This window comes from Bubalus bubalis, chromosome 24, assembly GCF_019923935.1.
Source record: "Bubalus bubalis isolate 160015118507 breed Murrah chromosome 24, NDDB_SH_1, whole genome shotgun sequence".
In the NCBI taxonomy this organism is placed as follows: domain Eukaryota; kingdom Metazoa; phylum Chordata; class Mammalia; order Artiodactyla; family Bovidae; genus Bubalus; species Bubalus bubalis.
This window is the reverse complement of record NC_059180.1, coordinates 31,001,970-31,023,517: the sequence shown is the minus strand read 5'-3', so window position 1 is coordinate 31,023,517 and position 21,548 is coordinate 31,001,970. Positions and strand designations below refer to the sequence as shown.

The following is a 21,548-nucleotide window of genomic DNA, read 5'->3' as shown; positions in this document are numbered from 1 at the left end:
TGCCTTAGAGACACGTGGGCCTTTTTCACCCCTCGCCGCCCTCCCCTCTCCACCAAACTACTCTAAATAAAGGCCTCCTCCTCCCCGCTTCATTCACATCTGGTCCTTCCAGCTGATGAAAGTGAAAGTGGTTTGTCACTCAGCCGTGTCCCACTCTTTGCAACCCCAATGGACCGCAGCACTCCAGGCTCTTCTGTTTATGGAATTCTCCAGGCAGAATACTGGAGTGCGTTGCCATTTCCTTCTCCAGGGGATCTTTCCAACCCAATTATCGAACCCGGATCTCTTGCATGACAGGCAAGTTCTCTTACCAGCTGAGCTACCAGGGAAGCCTGGTGATTTTCCAGGTAGTCATCCAGCTGATGATTACCTGGAAGAAAGCTTGGGAAACCAGACTCATTTAAACAGCCAGGCCACACCTACCTGTTTGGCCCAGATGTGAATGAACATCAGCACCTCTGTCCTGACCTCTGGGGACCCACTCATGGTGTACAGATTAGGAGAGCTTCCTTTTTTAAGTTGCGATTTTATTATTTCCGAGTTAGGCAAGTGAAGATATTTTGTGTGGTCTTGCTAAAAACACCCAATGAGATGCTTATGGAAGGGGCTCAGTGATGTTTGCAAAGCCGCTACAAGGGTCCTTCCTGCCCGGGCTTCATTGCTCTCAGAAGTCCCCGTCCAGTGTGTTTAAAGCAACAGCGACAGGCCCTTTCTCGCCTCGGTTTCCCATTAGCAAGTGTGTGATGGTCTCCCCAGAACAGCCCTCCGGCTGTGGTCTTTGGACTCCAGGTGGTTCTCAGAGCAGAACACCCTTTTCTGCCTCTATCTTAGAGTAGCGCGGATCTCTGCTTCCCGGGCCGAGTCCTGTCTCCACCCCTCAGCAGTCACGTGTCTGGACACTGCCCCTCGCCCCCACCTCTCTGAATGTCAGCTTCTCTCTCTGACATGGGGATACTAAAATGTATCTATCCCAGTGGGTCTGTGCGAATCCAATAAAGCATTTAATGTACTCAGTCTTCCCAGGTGGTGCTAATGGTAAGGAGTCCACCTGCCAGTGCAGGAGACCTGAGTTCAATCGCTGGATCGGGAAGAGCCCCTGAAGAAGGAAATGGCAACTCACTCTAGTATTCTGGCCTGGAGAATTCCATGGACAGAGAAGCCCGGTGGGCTACAGCCCATGAGGTCGCAAAGAGTCGGACATGGCTGAGCATGCATGCACGCACTCAGAATGTTCAGTAAACGTTAATAGTAACACCTCCTCTTCCTGTTGCTGCTGATGCTACTGTAACTATTATAAATCCTGGGAAAGGCCTGCCTACCCCACTGTGTGCTCCCCACACACACTCCCCCCTCCCCACAGCAGACTTTGTGCGCACCTTTATCCTGTGTGTTCCTGGCCTCATCGCACTTTTTGTAATGATCAGTTAGTCTGTCTTTTCCATCGACTGTAAGCTTTGTGAAGGCAAGATTCGAGACTGATTTATTTCCTTCCCCTGTAGCACCTGTCTCACAGCAGGCTATCTGTTGCATGAATGAGTGAACTAATTTGTGGCCGGATCATCGAGTAAATGAATGAATGACACCAGCCCATCAGCATGTCCCACCTGGGTTGTCGGCTCTAAAATAGAACTTGAAGTCATTCACTGATGCTGGGCTCCTTGGGAAACTAGTTCTAGAATTGTTCGGGGATTCTCTAGCCAGTGAGGCACTGTCAGATCAGCTGACTTGCCATGGCCTCTCTCGACAGGGCCTGATGCCCTTGATGGACAAGACCTATATATCGAATAAATCACTGCGATATACTTAAATGGGAATGAAGAGGCACTCTGGAAGTGCAGGCGGGTGGGGACGGTCCTCTTGGAGAGACGGGGTGTGGTTGAGGAGGCGCTGTTTTAAGGAAGGACCTAGGAAAGAATAGGCTGCAAAATACAGGGGGCTGGGGGTCTGGTTCCAGGAATGGTAGCTCGTTGTCTTGTTCACATCCTTCCATTGTTTTAAAAATAGCTCTTCTTCATTTGATGGCGTCTTTATCTTCTTGAAGCTCAAAATAAAATTAACCTTTTCAAGAGGGAGAAAAAAAAAATACCCCCATTAAAATAGTCCTGAGTATTCTTTTTTACCGTGAGGACTAACTGCCTTTGCTATTCTTAGTCCTCAACCATAACTGACAATAGTATTACGATAAGAGGGCCAGGCAAGATGACTGCAGGGCCATGGGCAGCGAGGACTCATTAAGCGGCCACCAGAGGCGCCTGGCACATTCCGTGAGCTGGGCTGCCGTCCAGCCCACTGCTGCTGATGCTGCGTGTTGGCGGCAGCCCCAGGAGCACAACCATGATCTGTGGCCCTTTAAGTGCTGGCCCCTATCCAGCGGGGCAGGCCCTATGTGGACGCCAGTCTCTTCCCCAGGGGCCAGCTGACAAACGGGGTCCCCGAAGGACCGGCTCCCCATTTTTGCTCTCTCCTTGTCTGCCCCTCACTCCCTGCCTAGGGGGAGTTGGGGACCAGGGAGCCGGCCTGCAGCCACTTCTCTCCATGTCTCTCCCCACTAGGGGGCTTGTCGTCTCTTGTCTGGGCTCATTCTCTCTGGTGGCTTGTCTTGTTGTCCCTAAATCCACCCCCCCACGTTTGTACATTCTTACAGCAAGTGTTTACAGAGCTGCTGTGATCGCCTGGATGTGGGGTGTGTACTGATGGGGTTGGGGGTAGGGTAACGTGAAGGGAGGTTGGCAGGGCAAGCTGGGCCATGTCGAGAAGGTTCATGCGAGCCATGCTGAGGGCTGAGATGTGCACCCTGGGCAAGGGGGCAGAGTTCACAGGCGTCTCTTTGCGTCAGGCTGCCTACAGCCCATTGGCCACCAACAGTCTTTCTAAATGCACTTCCTGCATCCCACCTCCATCCCAGCCTCTTTCACGATCCCTGAGGCTGTGTGCGATCCAACCCCTGCTGCTCCAGCCTCGGCTCCTGGGAGCCACCTCAGCCCAGCCCCTCCGGCCTGCCTTGTGCCACTCCCATAAACCGCACTCCTTCTGCCTACAGTCTCCACATTGCTGTTCCCTCCGCCTGGCATGCCCTTCTCCACTGAGGGCTCCCACCTAGACCCCCGATGGGTGTCTCTCCTGCAAGAGATGCTGAAGAGCCCCTTTAGGAGTCTGCTCCTCAAGTGAAACCCTGTCTGTTTCTCACCTGAACTTCCCTCGCGCTCCCCTGCTCACCTCTGGAAGGCGGCCTCCCAGCACTTGCCCTCCCCGCCCCGTGCCCAGAGACATTCCCTGAGGAAAGGCATCCTGGCTGAACATCCAGAGACATCAGCATCCATCGCAGAGCCTGGCAGACGATGCTGGTCACCAGGCGCTTAGCTTAAGCTATCCCAAATGACACAGACTCCACGCTTACCCCACTTTGCAGATGAGGGACCGCAGCTCTAAGTGGTTTAGCCGCCGCACAGTAGAGCTGGCCAGTGGCAGTGCAAGCTGTTCTGGAAGGTCACCTGGAATGTGATCACCTGGAATGTGATCGTCTTGCTGGGTGGATCTTGGATGGGTCTGTGGTGTCTTGGGCAATCCCATGTGGCACAGAGTTGGGTCCCCACAGAGGCTGGCTGGGACGGTGGCCCTGTGCTTCAGCTGTCGAGGGCCACTTCTCAGGAGAGGCCAGGAACCTGCACGGGATGCAGCTCCCTCTGTCTGTGCTCAGTTATGTCTGACTCTTTGTGACCCCATGAACTGTAGCCCTCCAGGCTCCTCTGTCCATGGGACTCTCTAGGCAAGAATACCGGAGTGGGTTGCTGTTTCCTTCTCCAGGAGATCATCCCAACCCAGGGATCAAACCAGTGTTTCTGTGTCTCCTGCATTGGCAGGTGGATTCTTTACCACTGCGCCACCTGGGAAGCCCCTACACCCTGGTTTTCGTGTTTTTAGGCCACACAAGCCCACTAGCAGCTTGCGGTGAAAAGGCACCACCATCTGCACCTTTGGTCAGTTCAGTTCAGTCGCTCAGTCGTGTCCGACTCTTTGTGACCGCATGGACTGCAGCACGCCAGGCCTCCCTGTCCATCACCAACTCCCGGAGCTTACTCAAACTCATGTCCATTGAGTCGGTGATGTCATCCAACCATCTCATCCTCTGTTGTCCCCTTCTTCTCCTGCCTTCAATCTTTACCAGTATCTGGGTCTTTTCACATGAGTCAGTTCTTCACATCAGGTGGCCAAAGTATTGGAGTTTCAGCTTAAGGATCAGTCCTTCCAGTGAATATTCAGGACTGAATACCTTTAGGATGGACTGGTTGGATCTCCTTGCAGTCCAAGGGATTCTCAAGAGTCTTCTCCAACACCACAGTTCAAAAGCATCAATTCTTCGGCGCTCAGCTTTCTTTATAGTCCAACTCTCACATCCATATATGACTACTGGAAAAACCATAGCCTTGACTAGACGGACTTTTGTTGGCAAAGTAGTGTCTCTGCTTTTCAATATGCTATCTAGGTTGGTCATAACTTTTCTTCCAAGGAGTAAGCGTCTTTTAATTTCATGGCTGCAGTCACCATGTATAGTGATTTTGGAGCCCCCAAAAATAAAGTCTGTCACTGTTTCCCTGTCTGTTTACCATGAAGTGATGGGACCAGATGCCATGATCTTAGTTTCCTGAATGTTGTTTAAATCAGCTTTTTCACTCTCCTCTTTCACTTTCATCAAGAGGCTCTTCAGTTCTTCTTCACTTTCTGCCACCAGGGTGGTGTCATCTGCATATCTGCAGTTATTGATATTTCTCCTGGCAATCTTGATTCCATCTTGTGCTTCATCCATCCCAGCGTTTTGCATGGTGTACTGTGCATATAAGTTAAATCAGCAGGGTGACAGTATACAGCCTTGACAAACTCCCTTTCCCAATTTGGAACCAGTCTGTTGTTCCATGTCCATTTCTAACTGTTGCTTCTTGACCTGCATTCAGATTTCTCAGGAGGCAGATCACGTGGTCTGGTATTCCCATCTCTTGAAGAATTTTCCACAGTTTGTTGTGATCCACACAGTTAAGGGCTTTGGCATAGTCAATAAAGCAGAAGTAGATGTTTTTCTGGAACTCTCTTGCTTTTTCGATGATCCAGCGGATATTAGCAATTTGATCTCTGGTTCCTCTGCCTTTTCTAAATCCACCTTGAACATTTGGAAGTTCACAGTTCATGAACTATTTTGAGCATTACTTTGCTAGCGTGTGAGATGAGTGCAATTGTGCAGTACTTTGAACATTCTTTGGCATTCCTTTTCTTTGGGATTGGAATGAAAACTGACCTTTTCCAGTCCTGTGGCCACAGGACTTTTGGTCAGAACTTCACTAATCCCGAGGGGGAATCTGATCTGAACCAGACTGCATTCAACCTGCTGGAGAATTGCCAGCTTTGTTCTAGGATGGACTATACCCTTAAAAAAAAAATTCCATAAGCAGTAGGCACATTTGAAAATTCAGACGTTCGAATACACACTGGGTATGAGGTAACACCAACACATTATCATTCATCTTATTAGAGGTGACCGCAGTATTGTGGTACAATCGGAAAATGTTCTTAGTGTTTTAGAAATGCACCCTGGAGTGTTTAGGGATAAAACATCATGATAGCTATAATTTAAGACAGCTTAGCAAAAAGGTGAAAATGATGAAATATGGGAAAGGGTTAAGACTTTATTAGGTAAAGGGTCATGAGGGTTTATTATACCATGCGCTCTACTTTCTGCCATAATTTGGAACTTTCATAGTGAAAAACGAAATGACAGTCCCGGGAAAGACTGAGGTATTCTGAGATCTTTGCAGCCTCACCGCATCCTGCTGAGTCGGTGTGGCCACTCAAGGCGTCCAGACCCCCAGAATGAGATTGAGATCTGAGGACAGTGTGTCCAGGCAGAGGCTCGTGGTCTGAGGACAGCCCGCACCATCCTAGCCCTATCCCCTTCATTCCGGTGTGACTGGCTTCCTTCTGCAGCCGACGGGCAGGTGCAAGTGTGAAATGCGTCTTGACTGGGAGACGCCTTGGGGTTTAAAGGACCCATAGATTTTTCTTCTGTAAATTGAAGAGCGTCTTCAGAATTGAAGGCAGCTCTCCCTTGCTCATCGGCTGATGACCTGGGACCCTGCTGAGCTGCCTCCAGGTCCTGAGACCTCGGACAATTTCCCTACCCTTCCCGAGCCTCCACTGTGCTGGAAATATGCGGCTCTGGGAAAGCGCTGAGCGCAGAGCAGGCATGAAGACTCCACAAATACCCATCTCTTGTTCTGAACAGCTCAGTAGAAATTGCTCAGCTGTCAGACTCAGATTGCTACCATGTAGGGTTTTATTAGAAGCTGGCTGGGGTTTCCTGGGACTGGCGAGCTCGAGGATTCAGTGTGTGGCAAGGATGTGGGATTCCTCCAGGTGGTAACCTTTCTGCCAAGCCCCTGTTGGCCTGGGACCTGGGCCAACAGAAGCCCTAGTGAAAACAGGCAGATTCGACTCCTGGGTGGGATCCTCTGACCTTCATTTGAGGGTCCTCCTGTCCTCCCCTCCCAGGACCGTATAGCCCAGCACAGCCCCACAATCCGCACGGGGAGCCATCCCCACCCTCCTTGGTGCTCAGAGTGTTCTGAGCATCCTTCCTCTGAAAAAGGAGGAATCCCCATGAGTTCTTCCGGGACTGCTGAGCCCCTTTCTTGCCTTCCTGCCGCAAAGTCTTTCAAGCTGTCCTTGAGGGTTTCTTGCGCAGATTACAAACCAGGCCTGAGTGGCTCCGTTCAGCATTAACCTGGCATATTAATCACCTTCCCAAGGAGGAGGATCTAATTGCTTATGATGGGTTGAAACTTGGAGACCGCGGAGCAGACCCAGGCATCAGACGGGTGAGCAGAGCCCGAGTGGCTGAGCTTGGGGCGAGGACCCACGGTTCTCCTGGCCCGATGCCTCCTGCCCACACTGCATGAGATTCCAGCCCCAATGTGGGACCGCGCTGGCGATCAAGTTGGACGGCCAGCCACAGTGTTGGAGCGCCATTTCCCCTGGAGAAACATCCCACTGAGGCACTACATCAGAGGGTGGCTCTGGGAGAAGAGACCTTGCTGTGACCTTGAAGCGGCCCCCAGGGGGCAACAGATGCTCTGTGTTCTTTCCTCCCCTCTGGCATCCAGAGGAGGGCTGCAGATGAAACTCAGGGCACCCCGTAAAATCTGAATTTCAGATAAACAGTGAATAATTTCCAAGTCTGAGTGAGTCCCAAATATTATATGGAAAGGTTTTATTGTATAGCCATACTTGAATACCGAAAAATTATTGAGTCATGAATTATTGAATATGGAGTTATGAATACTGAAAAATTCATTGTTTATCTGAAATTCAGATTTCACTGGGCATCCTGTCTTTTTATTTGCTAAGCCTGGCAGCACTTAAGAATCTCCCGGCTGTGCTTGGGTTCCTGGCAGGGCCTTGTGGGGACAGGGCTTGTCCTCAGGTGTCTCTGAGCATGTGGGCACCTTCTGCAGATTTCCAGAGCCCCAGGCTGGCTGGGGCAGTTGGCGAGGGGGGTGATGAGTGTCCTGCTTTCAGTGTGGGGCCTCGTGGGCGAGCAACCCAGCCTCGCTCTGGGCCACTGTTCCCTCATTTGTCATGTGAGACTTATCAGAGAGTGCGTCTCATGTCCCTGTGAGGATAAGTAACCCTGTTCCTCCCATCCCCTTGCTCTGCCGTGCCCTGTTCGCCCCACTCAGCCTCCAGTCTGGAAGAAGCATCACTTCCTCAAAGAAGGATGTCCCCCACCCCCAACGCGGGCCCGATTTCATTGTTCCAAGCCAGCCCCCTCTCCCCCGCGCCCCCCGGCCAGTTCAGAGGCATATGAGCAGGTGGGGCTCTGGGATCTGTGGGGCCCATGACAACAGGCAGATGTAGGGCCCCCATGCCAAAATTATTCAGATTTTTAACATGGGGACAGCATGTCACCACACGGGTCCAAGTTCTCACCCTGGGGCACGCCTGGAAGCCAGCCCTGCCTACAAGGGCCAGGCAGACGTGGGGGTGTGAGCCAGGAGGATTCTGAGCGTGGACCTGGGGCCCTGGGCCTGCCTCGGGGCCACACCGAGCAGACCCCCACCCCCGGAGTGGCCCTGGGAGTGGGGCCGTGTCACTACGTCTCCTGGTTTCTCAGAAAGGGTGGAATTTGTTTATTAATGAAATCCTTCTTAAATAGTGGTGACTGATTCCAAATTCAGAAAATTCCCGTGAAGGCAAAATTAAGCACCCTCTCTGGAGGGAGGCACACTTCATGTGATGAATGACACTGTGTGCTGACCTGTGTGGTCACTGGGTTCATTTATCTCCTCCACCAGGGCCATCGCAGGGACCCTTTGTGTTCATGGTCTGTCCCAGATCCCAGCGCCATGCTTGGCACGTTGCAGGTGCTGAGATTTCATTCGTTCCTGGGAATACAATGTAGGAAATTTCATGAACCTGCATTGCCCCCACTTAGCAGTAATAGTGGGGCTTCCCTCGTGGCTCAGATGATAAAGAATCTGCCTGCAATGCAAGAGACCTGGGGTTTGATCCTTGGGTTGGGAAGATCCCCTGGAGAAGGGCATGGCAACCCACTCCAGTATTCTTGCCTGGAGAATCCCATGGACAGAGGAGCCTGGGGGATTACAGTCCATGGGGTTGCAAAGAGTCAGACACGGCTGAGTGACTAACACACACACACACACACAACAGTAGTAGTATCACGAGCATCTCCCTGTTGCTAAGTGTGGTCACACGTGTAAAGCCTGAGACACACTTGCACTCGCTCTGGGTAAAGAAGATTGTTGGTCGCGTGTTCTCCGGGTGGTTGAGGAAAGCAGAAAGCATACCTGAGGACGCCTGTCTGTCTGTCTGTCTGTCTTCCCAGGACGCCAAGTTTGTGGAGGAACGCAGGAAGCAGCTGCAGACCTACCTGCGCAGCGTCATGAACAAAGTCATCCAGGCAGTCCCTGAGTTTACTGCCAGCCCCCAGAAGGAGACCCTGACCCAGCTGATGCCCTTCTTCGTGTGAGTACCGGTCGCGTGCTCCGCCCAGTGCGGCCTGCCTTCTCCTCTGAGGTTACACTGTGGCACCTGTCTGTGTCCTGGACACCCCAGGAGACCCGAGGGGGCGAGCTCGCAAGTCAGCATTGTTGATTCAAGGCTCCCCAAAATTCAGAACTCTGCAGTTTCGTCCTTTGGTACATTTTGATCGCAGGAAGGATTGCAGCCTACAGGTGTCCCGGAGTTAAAGTAGTCTCTCTCAGGCTTTCTTAGCATATCGGCAGTGAACCCAAGGAAACTTCTCCAAAGACTCCCACTGGTGCCGACTTAAATTACTTTCATATTTGTATGACTTAAGTATAAGCCAACTTAAAACTAGGTATATAGACCTTGTTCTTACAGGTCGTATAAAAGTAAAAGCAAAAAAGATGTTTACATATTAGACACTTAGAACATTACACAATTCAGAATCATCGATTAACACAGTGGCCACTGCTTTTTATGAAACCAAGTCTTTGCTCACAGTGATATGCAGAAGAAACTTGGCTTCTCCCAAGCTTGCCACATACCTTGCCGGTGATCCACGTGCTGACCCCTCCTCCCCCTGACCCAACTTTCCTAGGGTCACGTTGCTGGAGAACATCTGTTTGAGTCACACTTTGGGGCCAGTGGGCCTCACTGGTATCACGGCCTTATCACTGATTATTCCCCAGAGTCCTCATCCATCTCTCATCATATCAAGACATCTGCATGCTTGGACTCAGGGAACCCAAATGATGAAGCTGCCCTTAGTTTTTATTGAGTCTTCAGATGCTAGAGAATATAATTATACTCCACCCTTGAATCACACGGAGGTAAGAAGCACCAACCTCCCTCCCAGTTGAAAATCTGTGTATAACTTTTCACTCCCTCCAAACCTAGCTGCTTATAACCTACTGTTGACCTTACCTATGACATAAACAGATGAAACATATTTTTGGGTGTCTACATTTATTTTATACATTTATGATATTCCTAACTTTTTCTTAATTTTTTAGTATTTCTAGACTATGCAGTTTATCTGAGAGTTTTTAAATCATTGCAAATCTTCAAAAATATTTCTGTCTATTTAAAAATATCTGTATATAAGTGGACCCGCTCAGCTCAAACCCATGTTGTTCAAGGGTCAACTGTATATGATTTCTAAAATGTTATCATTGTAGTGGAAACAATAGACCTAAGGATCCATATAGCAAACCCATGGGCCTCTGAAAGTAGGTTGGGACTTGTCATTTGATAAAGACTGGTTTGCTGATAATGCAAGAGTTTCCCTGGAGCTCTTCAAAATGGGTGTGCTGAGGGTTCGTGGATCTGTTTTGTCTTAACAGTGATGCTATAACTCAAAATGGGGCTTATTTCTGCTTCTGTGTGTGGGGAGTATCTTTGGCTTCACACTTTCTGGAATTTCCAAGTTGAATTTCCAACCAGACAGACATTGGCAGGACTTACCTGCTCCATGAAATTAAAAGATGCTTGCTCCTTGGAAGAAAAGTTATGACCAACCTAGACAGCATATTAAAAAGCAGAGACACTACTTTGCCAACAAAGGCCCGTCTAGTCAAAGCTATGGTTTTTCCAGTAGTCAAGTATGAATGTGAGAGTTGGACTATAAAGAAAGCTGAGTGCCGAAGAATTGATGCTTTTGAACTGTGGTGTTGGAGAAGACTCTTGAGAGTCCCTTGGACTGCAAGGAGATCCAATCAGTCCATCCTAAAGGAAATCAGTCCTGAATATTCATTGGAAGGACTGATCCTTAAGCTGAAACTCCAATACTTTGGCCACCTGATGTGAAGAGCTGACTCATTGGAAAAGACCCTGATGCTGGGAAAGATTGAAGGCGGGAGGAGAAGGGGACAACAGAGGATGAGATGGTTTCATGGCATCACTGACTCAATGGAAATGAGTTTGAGTAAGCTCCGGGAGTTGGTGATGGACAGGGAAGCCTGGCGTGCGGCCTTCCATGGGGTCATAGAGTCGGACACAACTAAGCGACTGAACTGAACTGAACCTGCTCCAGGCTTTGAAACTGAAGCCAAATCCGCTTACTCGCATCCTTCTAATTGTTTTAGGACCTTTATGAGAAGATTCAGTTGTTCTCTGCTATCTCTGATAAAAAAGATGTCTCCCCCTCCACCCCTCCAAATAGAATACCCCATATGGTATTTTTCTTTCATTCGATTATTTGTGCCGCTTGGGGCTTGATTTTGTTTTGAAAACACCACTATAGTTCATGAGAGGAGGTCCCCTTCTTTTCTTTTTAAACATTGCGTATTGTATGTACTTGGCTATGCTGGTTCTCAGTTGCAGAATGTGGGATCTCTTGGTTGTGCTGTGTGGGATCCAGTTCCCTGACCAGGAATGGAACCCAGGCCCCCTGCTTTGGAAGCACAGAGTCTTAGCCACTGGACCATCAGGGAAGCCCCCCTTCTTTTAAAGGCAGCTCCCTGGCCTGTGATGAGTACTGGAAATCAACTTCTGACTGAGTCATGTGTGTTTGGATCAGATTTCCTGGTGAAAATGGAGTCCAAGACATGGTCCTAAGACCCAGATGTTACAAAAGGCTGCCCACCTCAAGTGTGAGAATAGGCTGCCTCATAGGGGTGAGCTGGTGCCCCCACTGCTGGGGTGGGTGGTCCAGGCAGTTCTGGTGGGCATGCACCCAACTCCAGCCTGTGGAATTGTGACAACTGCCTGGTAACACAGGAGCATCTTGGCGTGTCGTGCAGCCACGCTGGCTGCCATCGATCACAGCTGAGAAATAAAGCTCAGTGGCCAATTAGCATGGAGAACATGGGGTTCCATTGCATGGGCCTTAAAACATACAAAAGAGACTGTGGCAAATGACACAATATTGACACGAGACTCTGGACTCAACCTTGGTCTCAAATCCAGTTGATATCAAACAGCTTTCCTTGCAGTTCCACTGCTCGCTGCCCTCTCCTCCTCTGTCTTTTTGAAGTCAGATGGTGCTACAGGTTGGAACTTGCAGATCATTTCATGAGGGGGTGACAGAAGGCGAGCCTCGCCCTGGTCTGTCCTTGCCAGTCACCTCCATGTAGTCATGTCCTGTCTCTGCATCCTTCTAGAAAACAGCAGACCTGCTATCTCAGCTCAGAAGCTCACTCTGAGAGACTCCCAGTTAAAAAGCGTCTATCTCAACTAAGGAAATAACCCTCCCTTCCAAAGCATGATTATTCTTAGAATCTTGACAGATTTCCTTGGGTCTTTCCTTTTTTATTTCATTTTATTTATTTATTGGCTGTACTGGGTCTTTGTTGCAGCGTGCGGGCTTCTCTACTTGCAGCATGTAGTTACGGTGCATGGGCTTAGTTGCCCCTTGGTACATGGGATCTTAGTTCCCTGATCAGGGATCAAACCCATGCATTGGAAGGCGGATTCTTTACCCCTGGTGGTGGTGGTGGTTCACTCTCAGTCACGTCCGACTGTGACCCCATGGACTGCAGCACGCCAGGCTTCCCTGGCCTTCACCATCTCCCAGAGAGACTGTATTCCCACTGGACCACACCTGGCTGAAGCACACAGTGCTGCCCTGTCCCCGCCGATCCCCCCTCATCCCTGGACACTGAGCCGACTTCCCTGCCATTTGCTGTTAGCGTTTGGCTGTTGTTTTACCCACTGCTAAGTCACTCGTATTACCTGCCTGGCCCGGGAGACACCCGGGTTTGCGGTGCTGGCTCTGACCCGCTGCTCAGCCGTGTAGGCTCTGGCTGTGAGGCGCCCACGGTGCGTTGCTCGCCCTCTGTGCTCCGAAGTGTGTTCCATGAGCTCTTCCACTGCTGAGCATCCGTCAAGATGGTCCCTTTCCCATGAGGGGCGGGAGGGTGAAGGGAGGCAGGGGATTAAACCTGGCAGGTAGAGTTTGCTCATTTTTCTTCACTGAAATCCTTCAAACGTTCAGGGCTGTGCAGGGCCGGCATCCAGTGTTCCATGGCACCTGCTTTTACACACACTTTTCCGCTTCGTCTTTCCTATTTAACGTGTCAGTATTTCACTGTGTTCTGCAAGGGGCAGCATGACTTCCAAGGATTCTGCCATCTGCACACGTCTGAGAGCTGAGGAATCAGCAGGTTGAATTCTTTTTTCTCCAGATCTCTCTGCCTCCCATTGACTTCCTGGCTAATGCCAGCAGCAGTCGGAATTAGAAAGTAGGACAGTAGGAAGTGGGCCGTTTCTTTTCCATTTTGAACCCTTGTGTGTGCCTGGCCCACGTGGAGATTTGAGCCTGCCCCCAAAACCAGCGAGTAGACAACACACCCTAATGCCCTCTTCCTTTGGGGGACCCCATGTTGTTTGCATCCTCCTGGCTCTTTGGAGGGACAGGCAGACCCCAGGACGTGACACGTGGCAGATGTGAGCAGTTACTTCGGGAAATGTCGCGTGCTCCTTGGAAGGTGCATTAACGAAGGGGGCAGGATCGTGGATTCCAAGAAGTCGTTCTGCAGAACTGGACCGCAGCTCCATGAAGACTTCAGTGATTTGCGGTGCTGTTGTATAGTGTGTTATTAAGATGTTTTTCTGCAGAATACTTCAGCCTTGGGAAATGCACCGTGTTCTGCCGCTCCGTGGAGGAGAGGAAGAGTTCCGGGGGTGGGAGCAGGAGTAATGTAGGGCACAGCACACCCTCCCCACCGGATTCTCGGCAGAAAACACGGTCCATGTTTTCCCCACTCCCCGCCCCCATCTGCTGCCACATTTATTCTCAAAGCTGTTAAACATATTTTTTGCTGAAATAGGAGCTGCCACGTTCTCCCCGCGAGCGGGAGGTTTGGCTCAGGGTTGAGATGTTTCAGCCTGGGCGCCTCCAGGATCACGCGGAGCCCAGAGGACATGCCGCTCTGCCAGGGGCCACTCACAGGAGCCACGTGGTTCCTTCCCAGGACCCTGGGTCCACACTGCTTTTGGGGACTGGCCCAAATCTCCCAGGCCAGAAAAGAGTGAAGACCCCCTTCAAGAAGTCTCACTCTTGAGGCCAGACTGGCAGACTGGTGAGATGTGGGTCATGCTTAAAATGAAATATCCGTGTGAGTGATTTGTGATGAGCAGATGAGTCTGAGACCCCCGGTGTCCAAATGGAGAGCGTGGGGATTTGGGCGTCACTGCTGTTCCCCACTAGCTCTGCCATGGAGGAGGAGGGTGATCTCGGGCCAGGATGCAGCCTCTTGAGTCTTAGGTTCCTTTTGTGTGAAATGGGAGGAGAGGTATGAATGCAGGATGGTAGGTGAGAGTGGAACTCGGCCGCTTCTCTGTGTCGACTGCAGCTGATGACGAGACTTGTGAGAAAGACCAGGAGAGACTCCCCACAAAAACCCTACGGACATTTCTCTGTCTCTCTCTTCATCCATCCATCCATCCATCCATCCATCATCTATCCATGCCTACAGGTAAAAAACTGGGTCCCAGGAAACTTAACCGGTTTGCCTAAGGTCCTGGTGAGAGCAAGTTGCAGGCCAGAGCAAGAGTCCAGTGCGCTTCCCTGAGCCGCAGGGACGCTGAGTGCCCAGTACATACTGTGTGCTCGTGAAACGCTAACTGATAACATGGCTGTTCCGGAAGTCCGCCTTTCCCGCCCTCCTTCCCCACAGGGATCTCGCATCTAGGCGCAGTGGCTCAGGGAGAAACCGTGTCCCCCAGCCGGGCTCTGGCTTTCTGTGGACTCTGAGAGCCCATGGCAGCGCTCCCTCTAGGGACCAGGCCTTTCCCCCAGGAAGACACCCCATCCCTCAGAAGCTCATTACCCGGAGGTCTCTCCCAGGGAGAACCCGCCACCCTGTCGCCTGGAGAGATGATATGCAAAATGCCACTTCATCACCTCCATCTGCTGGCCTGTGGAGGGGCTGTGTCGAGGGATGCAGACAAAGTGCAGTCCCCCAGGGTACCGGCCCTCCAGTCCTCTGCAGGACTCCTGCCCACGGAGCTCAGAACAAATGCCTCTTTCTGAAGATGATGAGGGTAACAGCTACTCTCCTCTGAGTCAGATGCCCCTGCCCCCACACGCCCCTTATGTTTCACTCATGCTGCTGCTTTCTGTTGGGTGGTGAAGAGGGGCGAGATCAGCTTCACAAAGCTGATGATGGTGCAGCTTTTACAAGTCCAGGAAAAGTGGGGGAGCCTGGAACACCTCCAGGGCAGGGACACTGCTGAGCTGATACACGGAAAACCCCCATCAAAGGGACTTCTGTTCGGTAAACAGCCCTGTCATCCACTCAGTGTTTACTGACCACCTGCTAAGGACTCAACAGGCACTGGGGAGGGTAATAGCAAACAAAACAGAAAAAAAGAGCATAAACCACCTTAATGGAGTCAAGAGAGATGGAGAATGGACAAATAAACATGTCACATGCTGCTAAACAAGAAGGTCTCTGAGGAAAACTAACAAAGAGTTATAGACTAGAGAGTCCCGGTCACGTGGGTGGTGTTTCCACCAGATGGTCAGGGAAGGCCTCTCCGAGGGACAACCTTGTGAATTTCCGAGGGAAATTAGAGGGAACAGTGAGTGCAAAGGCCCTGAGGCAGGAGTGAGCCCAGTGTGTCGGATGAGGCCAGTGTGGCCAGAACAGAGAGCAGGAGAACGAGGCTGGAGAGGTCACCAGGGTTGGATCACACAGGGCCTTGGAGGCCGTAATAATGATGTCAGGATTTACTCCAACCTGAAGGGGTTGGGGCAGGAGTGCAACGTGACCTGCTTTATGTTTTTGCATCCTCACTCTGGATATAGATTAGAGAATAGAATCAGGGTGGGGGCGAGGGGAGGCAGAGGGGGAGGCTTTTTTAGGGTCCAAGCAGGAAGAGGTTGTGGCTTGACCAGAGTGATGAGAAGAACCGTGTGAAAGGTGATTGGACCCCAGATACATTTGAGGGCTGGCTCTTGGGGTTGAAAGAAGAGGATTATGACACGCTTGAGGTCCTAACAGACCAGGCAGGTGTGCAGATGCTCTGTGTTATTACATACAGATAACCCTGTATTCTCTGGTGGCTTCCCTGGTGGCTCAGATGGTAAAGAATCCACCTGCAATGCGGGAGACCTGGCTTCAGTCCCTGGATGGGGGAGATCCCCTGGAGGAAGGCATGGCTACCCACTCCAGTATTCTTGCCTGGAGAATCCCCACGGACAGAGGAACCTGGCGGGCTACAGCCCAGAGATTGCAAAGAGTCGGACATGACTGAGCGACTAAGCACAGCACAACGCTGTATTCAGGTCACAAGCACCTACATGACTCCATGCAGGCGTCTGGGGTGGTAAGGAGGTTGGTGGGGAGTATCACCACACAGATGACTGAGACAGGGCCCCAGGCCTCAGGGTCAGTAGGTGTCCAGGTCATGCAGTTATTCCAAGGCAGCGTTTTTTCCCTTCTTTCCCAAGCTCATTCACCAGGAAATTTGCAGAGTGCCTGGGTGGGTGTCAGACTGTCCCATTTGAAGCCCCACTCTGCTTCAGACTGGCCGTGTGGCCTTCGGCAGCTCACTGAAGCCTCTCCAGCCCTCAGCGTCTTCCTCTGTGCAGTGGCAATGTTCCCAGCACTCTCTCGTGGGGCCAACAGGGTTCCACGTGCACGTCGAGCTCTTAGAATGGCACCTCGCACATAGTAAGCCCTGTATGTGCGTAACTATTTTTTACCAGCAGAAAGGGAGCACGGGAAAAGGAGTCTGGGGAGCAGACGTTTTGGAGGAAGTGATAAAATCATGGTATTAAAAAAAAATCCTGAAGCACTACAGAAAGATATAAGAAGGAGAAGTAAACATCACACCCCACTCCGCTGTGTGTTGGGCCCCCCACCCTCCGCGGTCGCTGTCAAGTTTCTTATGTAACTTTGCAGAAAGCGTCGATACTTATGTAAGCCAAAGCCGGGCTCCAACCAGCCCTCTGTAGTTTGCCTTTTTAATTTAATAAAGCTGGCTCATTCCCTTTGAAAGCTACCGAGTACTCAGTGCAATGGCTGTTTCATAATTTATTTTACCATCGTTCCATCTGAACGCTTAAGAGGTTTCCAGATTTGGCTCCCTCAAACAGTATTGCCAGAAACGTTTCAAGTAGATGTACATTTTGGCAGGTAGGTCTGTGGGACTGATCTTTCGAAGTGGTTCTGGCTCTGGGGGCAGGCACATGTTTGAATATTGACAGGTATCACTAACCGCTACCACTCATACCAGTTTGATATGCACCATTCTGTTAGACATGAAGGGAGAGATGTGTTTCCCCCCGCCCCAGATATGCAGCTGCAAAGCTCAGAGGCCCCCTGTCCTCCACTGCAGAGAACAGGGCACTGCCCTTGTGGTCAGGACGCCCTGGGGAGCAGGGCTGGGAGCTTAGAGGTCTCGAGCTAGTTGCAGTGTTGGTCTCCAGGAAGGGAGTCCCTGCAGGTCTCTGAGCTCAGGTCTGTGCTTCAGGAGGATCCTACTGGCAGCTGGGCATAGGGCATGAGCGCTAGGGAGACAGGGCAGGGTGCTTTTATAAGAGCCCAGAGAAAAGGTGGGAGGGCCTACACCAGACGATGCCAAAATTTTTTTTTCCATTTTTTTAAAATTAATGAATTTATTTTAACTGGAGGATAATTACTTGACAATGTTGTGATGGGTTTTTGCCATACATTGACATGAATCAGCCACGGGTCCACGTGTGTCCCCCCTATCCTGAACCCCCTCCCACCTCCCTCCCCACCCCATCTCTTGGAGTTGTCCCAGAACACCGGCTTTGGGTGCCCTGCTTCATGATGCCAAGATTTTGATGCTAAATATCTGGGTGGGTGATGATCAAGGGGACAAAGGAGAAACTGGTTTTGGAGTAGATGAGAGTGTGGGGTGTTGAGCTTAGAGATGGTCTCTGTGGGGTCCAGAAGGCAAGAGAGGAAGGTGAGTGTCTCCTCGGATGGCAGCCTCTGGACTTGGTATCAGCTGTGAGTTCCTTCCTGCATTTCTCAGGAAACATCTCTCTCTCCAGATCTCAAGAGAAACAGGACATCAAGAAAAAGTATGATGATTCTTCTGTGAAAATTAAAGCGTAACAGTCAACATCCCTGGTTGAAGGAATCCACATTAATGAGGCAAAAGCAAGAATAGGAGGAGCGAGGGCCAAGGTCACTGGTTCCAGGAACCAGGACAGGAGCTTGTAGGAGAGAGAGGGTCACGATCTCAGTAGTCATTCTTGCCTTCAGCTGATGCTGTGTCATAAGTAGTGTGTCTGTGGCTCTGCCTACTGCAAACAGTGGATTATTCTTGCAAATAAAATAAATACTAACAAGTTTATTGCATAAAATCACTGCAGATGGTGACTACAGCCACAAAATTAAAAGATGCTTACTCCTCGGAAGAAAGCTATGACAAACCTACATAGCATATTAAAAAGCAGAGACATCACTTTAATGACAGAGGTCTATATAGTCAAAGCTATGGTTTTTCCAGTAGTCATGTACAGATGTGAGAGTTGGACCACAAAGAAGGCCAAATGCCAAGGAATTGATGCTTTCAAATTGTATTGGAGAAGATTCTTGAGAGTCCCTTGGAAAGGGAGATCAAACTGGTCAATCCTAAAGGAAATCAACCCTGAATATTTGTTTGAAGGACTGATGCTGAAGCTGTGATACTTCGGGCCACTTGATGTGAAGAGCTGACTCATTGGAAAAGACCCTGATGCTGGGGAAAGATTGAGGGCAAGAGGTGAAAGATCATGAGATGATTGGATGCCATCACCAACTTATTAGACGTGAGTTTGAGCAAACTCTTGAGAAATAGTGAAGGATAGGGAAGCGTGGTGCAGTCCCTGGGGTCACAAAGAGTTGGACACTTAATGGATTGTACAGCACCATACTTGATGTGAATGGCATTCCAAGAAATAAGTTTCAGAGGCACAAAATGTCCTTAAATTGCCTGTTTTGACACAGGACTCTCATAAGAGATTCATACATTGCATTATTATCCAAACAGGACTCCTTAGTGTTCACTAGCATTTCCCGATTTGAATATTTGGTCTAGGCTATGATTCTTTGTGAATTACCTCTGAACTTACTATTTCTTCCTTATTGAGCAGATCATGGTAGAGTTCCACAATAAAGAGTAAATTGTATGAAGAATGTTGGGACTATTTTAAGAATAACTTGTGATTTGGGGGATGAATTTCCAAGAAAACACTCAGGAATTACTCTGCAATCCCTAAGACTCATCTCTTTCAGGATTTTGGCAGCCCTTCTTGGGAGATAGTTTCCGGGCACGAACTTGGGAATGGGGGTCATGGTGCTGGGGTAGGGCCCTCAGGGAAATAGGGTGAACAAGAGGAGGTGACAGGGAAGGAAATGCAACAGATTGGGCCAGGAGCCAGCAGAACAGAGGAGACAGGAGGCAGAAACCTGGAGAAAGCTGGGTCAGGGTTGCCAGGGGAGAGAGCATTTCCCAAAGAAGGCTTCCTCTGCATGAACAAGCTGCCAAATTCACACCTAGTCCCAGAGCAGTAAGAATAGCAAGCTGTCCTTCCTTGCTGCCAAGTTGGCTGAGGAGCACGGAGCATGTGGCAGAGCACAACTGTGGAGGCGTCCCTGCCACCCGTGTCAGGGGAGGGCACCATGAACAAGGCATCGAGGGCAGCGGGGGTGGAGCGCCTATGAGATCCCCAGTTGCCTGGTTGGCCTGGGGTTTTGAGGGGGGCGCAGTGGGCGGTCAGTTCCACAGCTCTGCTTAGAAACGTGTGCCTTTGACCGGCAAGACTCTCTCTGCAGTGACCTTTCAGGAACTGGTAGCTTTCCAGGGTCCTGGAGGACTATTGGCCTAGTCTCGTAGGTTGGGGCAGTTCATTCTGATGTGGAGCCCCTTGCAGAGTTCAAAGCCTCCACCTGGGGATTCAGCCCTGGTGGCTTTGTGGCCGTTGTCTGGCCATTATTTCAGAAATCATGACCCTCTGGGGCCCTGGATTCTCTAGCGACTCAGACATTAGAGAATCTACCTGCAATGAAGGAGACCTGGATTCAATCCCTGGGTTGGGGAGATCCCTGGAGAAGGAAATGGCAACCCACTCCAGTGTTCTTGCCTGGAAAATTCCATCGACAGAGGAGCCTGGTGGGCTACAGTCCATGGGGTCACAAAGAGTTGGACACAACTGAGCAGCAATCCCTTTCAATAACTCTGATCAGATAGAGGTCAGCTGGGATCGCAGAACCTTTGGCTCCTTTTCTGACACACTGGTGCTTCATTTGGATTTGGGGATTACCAGTTGGCACTAGTGGTAAAGAATCTGCCTGCTGATGCAGGAGATGCAAGAGACATGGGTTCAATCCCTGGGTCGGAAACATCCCTGGAAGAGGGCATGGCAACCCACCCCAGTATTCCTGCCTGAGAAACCCCATGGACAGAGGAGCCTGGAGGGCTACAGTCCAGAGAGTCGTAAAAGGGATTGGCAGGACTGAGCAAATGAGTGCATTTGGATTTGATGGGGCAAAGCACTGATGTCTCATCCCCAGTTCAAAGATGGCTTTTTTCCATTGCCACGTCTGTTGTTGTCTCTTAGCTTCTGCTTCTTACCCCACCGTTATTAATCAGGTGGTTATTGGGAGAGGAGGGAGTTCACCACCAGCACTGGCGCCCTAACTGGGACAGATATGCCCCGGTGGGAGCCAGCCCCCTTGTTTCTGTGATCTTTCACCATCTTGCTTATGGAGGTTTGCACCTCACATCATCTGGGATCAACAGAGCAAACACCCCGAGTGTATCCCTGTCAACTGGACTATGACCACAGCAACCTCGGATACCGATAGGGTCCAGGCAGGTCTTGTACGTCAATTAAGCCAGTGAGCTGTGTTAATAGGGAGGTGTGGGGAGTGGAACTCAAGAGCGTCAGGCCCGCCTCAGCCTTGATTATCACTGAGACCACAGGTTGGTGGTCTGTGAACTTTCCAAGAGATGGCAGACGCCCACGTCTTGATGTGAAATCTGACTCTTAAATTAGCTGGCAGCTAGTTTGTTTGTCTGTGGTCCAGACACAACAGCTGTGGGCTGCATGTGGCCCACTGTATTCACGCGCCTTCTGGAGCCCAAAGGGCCTGCGATAGACGAATCTGTTTAAAACCTGAAGAAATCCAGGGCAGAAGCAGGCAGTGACCTACTCAGGCAGTCACAGTGGACAGTGACAATAGGATAACAGCCAGGGTCGCTCTGACCCCAGATGCTCAGGACACAGCGGCCCCTGCAGTTCTGACTGAGGCCTGGTGAGTGACGAGCCCACCGGGACAGGCCTTAGGCAGTAGACATCGGCTCAGCTTCCAAGAGCAGCCCATCAGGCCTGCCTGCTTCCAGGTGAAGAAGGTACCGTGTTCCCAGAGAGGGTTGTTGACCAGCCACATGTTCGGCTCCTCCAGACAAGGTGCCTGCTAGAGCCTCCCACGTCTTCTCCAGGGCGGTTCTTTTGTTTCTTACCTTTGTATAACCACAGGCCATCCAACCCAGGTCTCCTGCATTGCAGACAGACGCTTTACCTTCTGAGCCACCAGGGAAGCCTTGTGTAA

The 21,548-nt window shown here is 50.6% G+C and overlaps 1 protein-coding gene across 7 annotated transcripts in view; it reads left to right on the top strand.

Moving 5' to 3' along the window:
* The window catches only part of SNX29 (sorting nexin 29), a 586,612-nt gene that overhangs the window by 509,861 nt on the left and 55,203 nt on the right, over positions 1–21,548 (top strand). For 6 of the 7 annotated variants that reach the window (XM_044935759.2, XM_045164260.1, XM_044935758.2 and 3 more), the window contains one exon: positions 8,891–9,030. The exons of the other annotated variant lie outside the window; for it this stretch is intronic. In XM_044935759.2, coding sequence (XP_044791694.2) covers positions 8,891–9,030 — 140 coding nt within the window. The remainder of the gene's footprint in view (positions 1–8,890; positions 9,031–21,548) is intronic. 7 annotated transcript variants of the gene reach the window in all.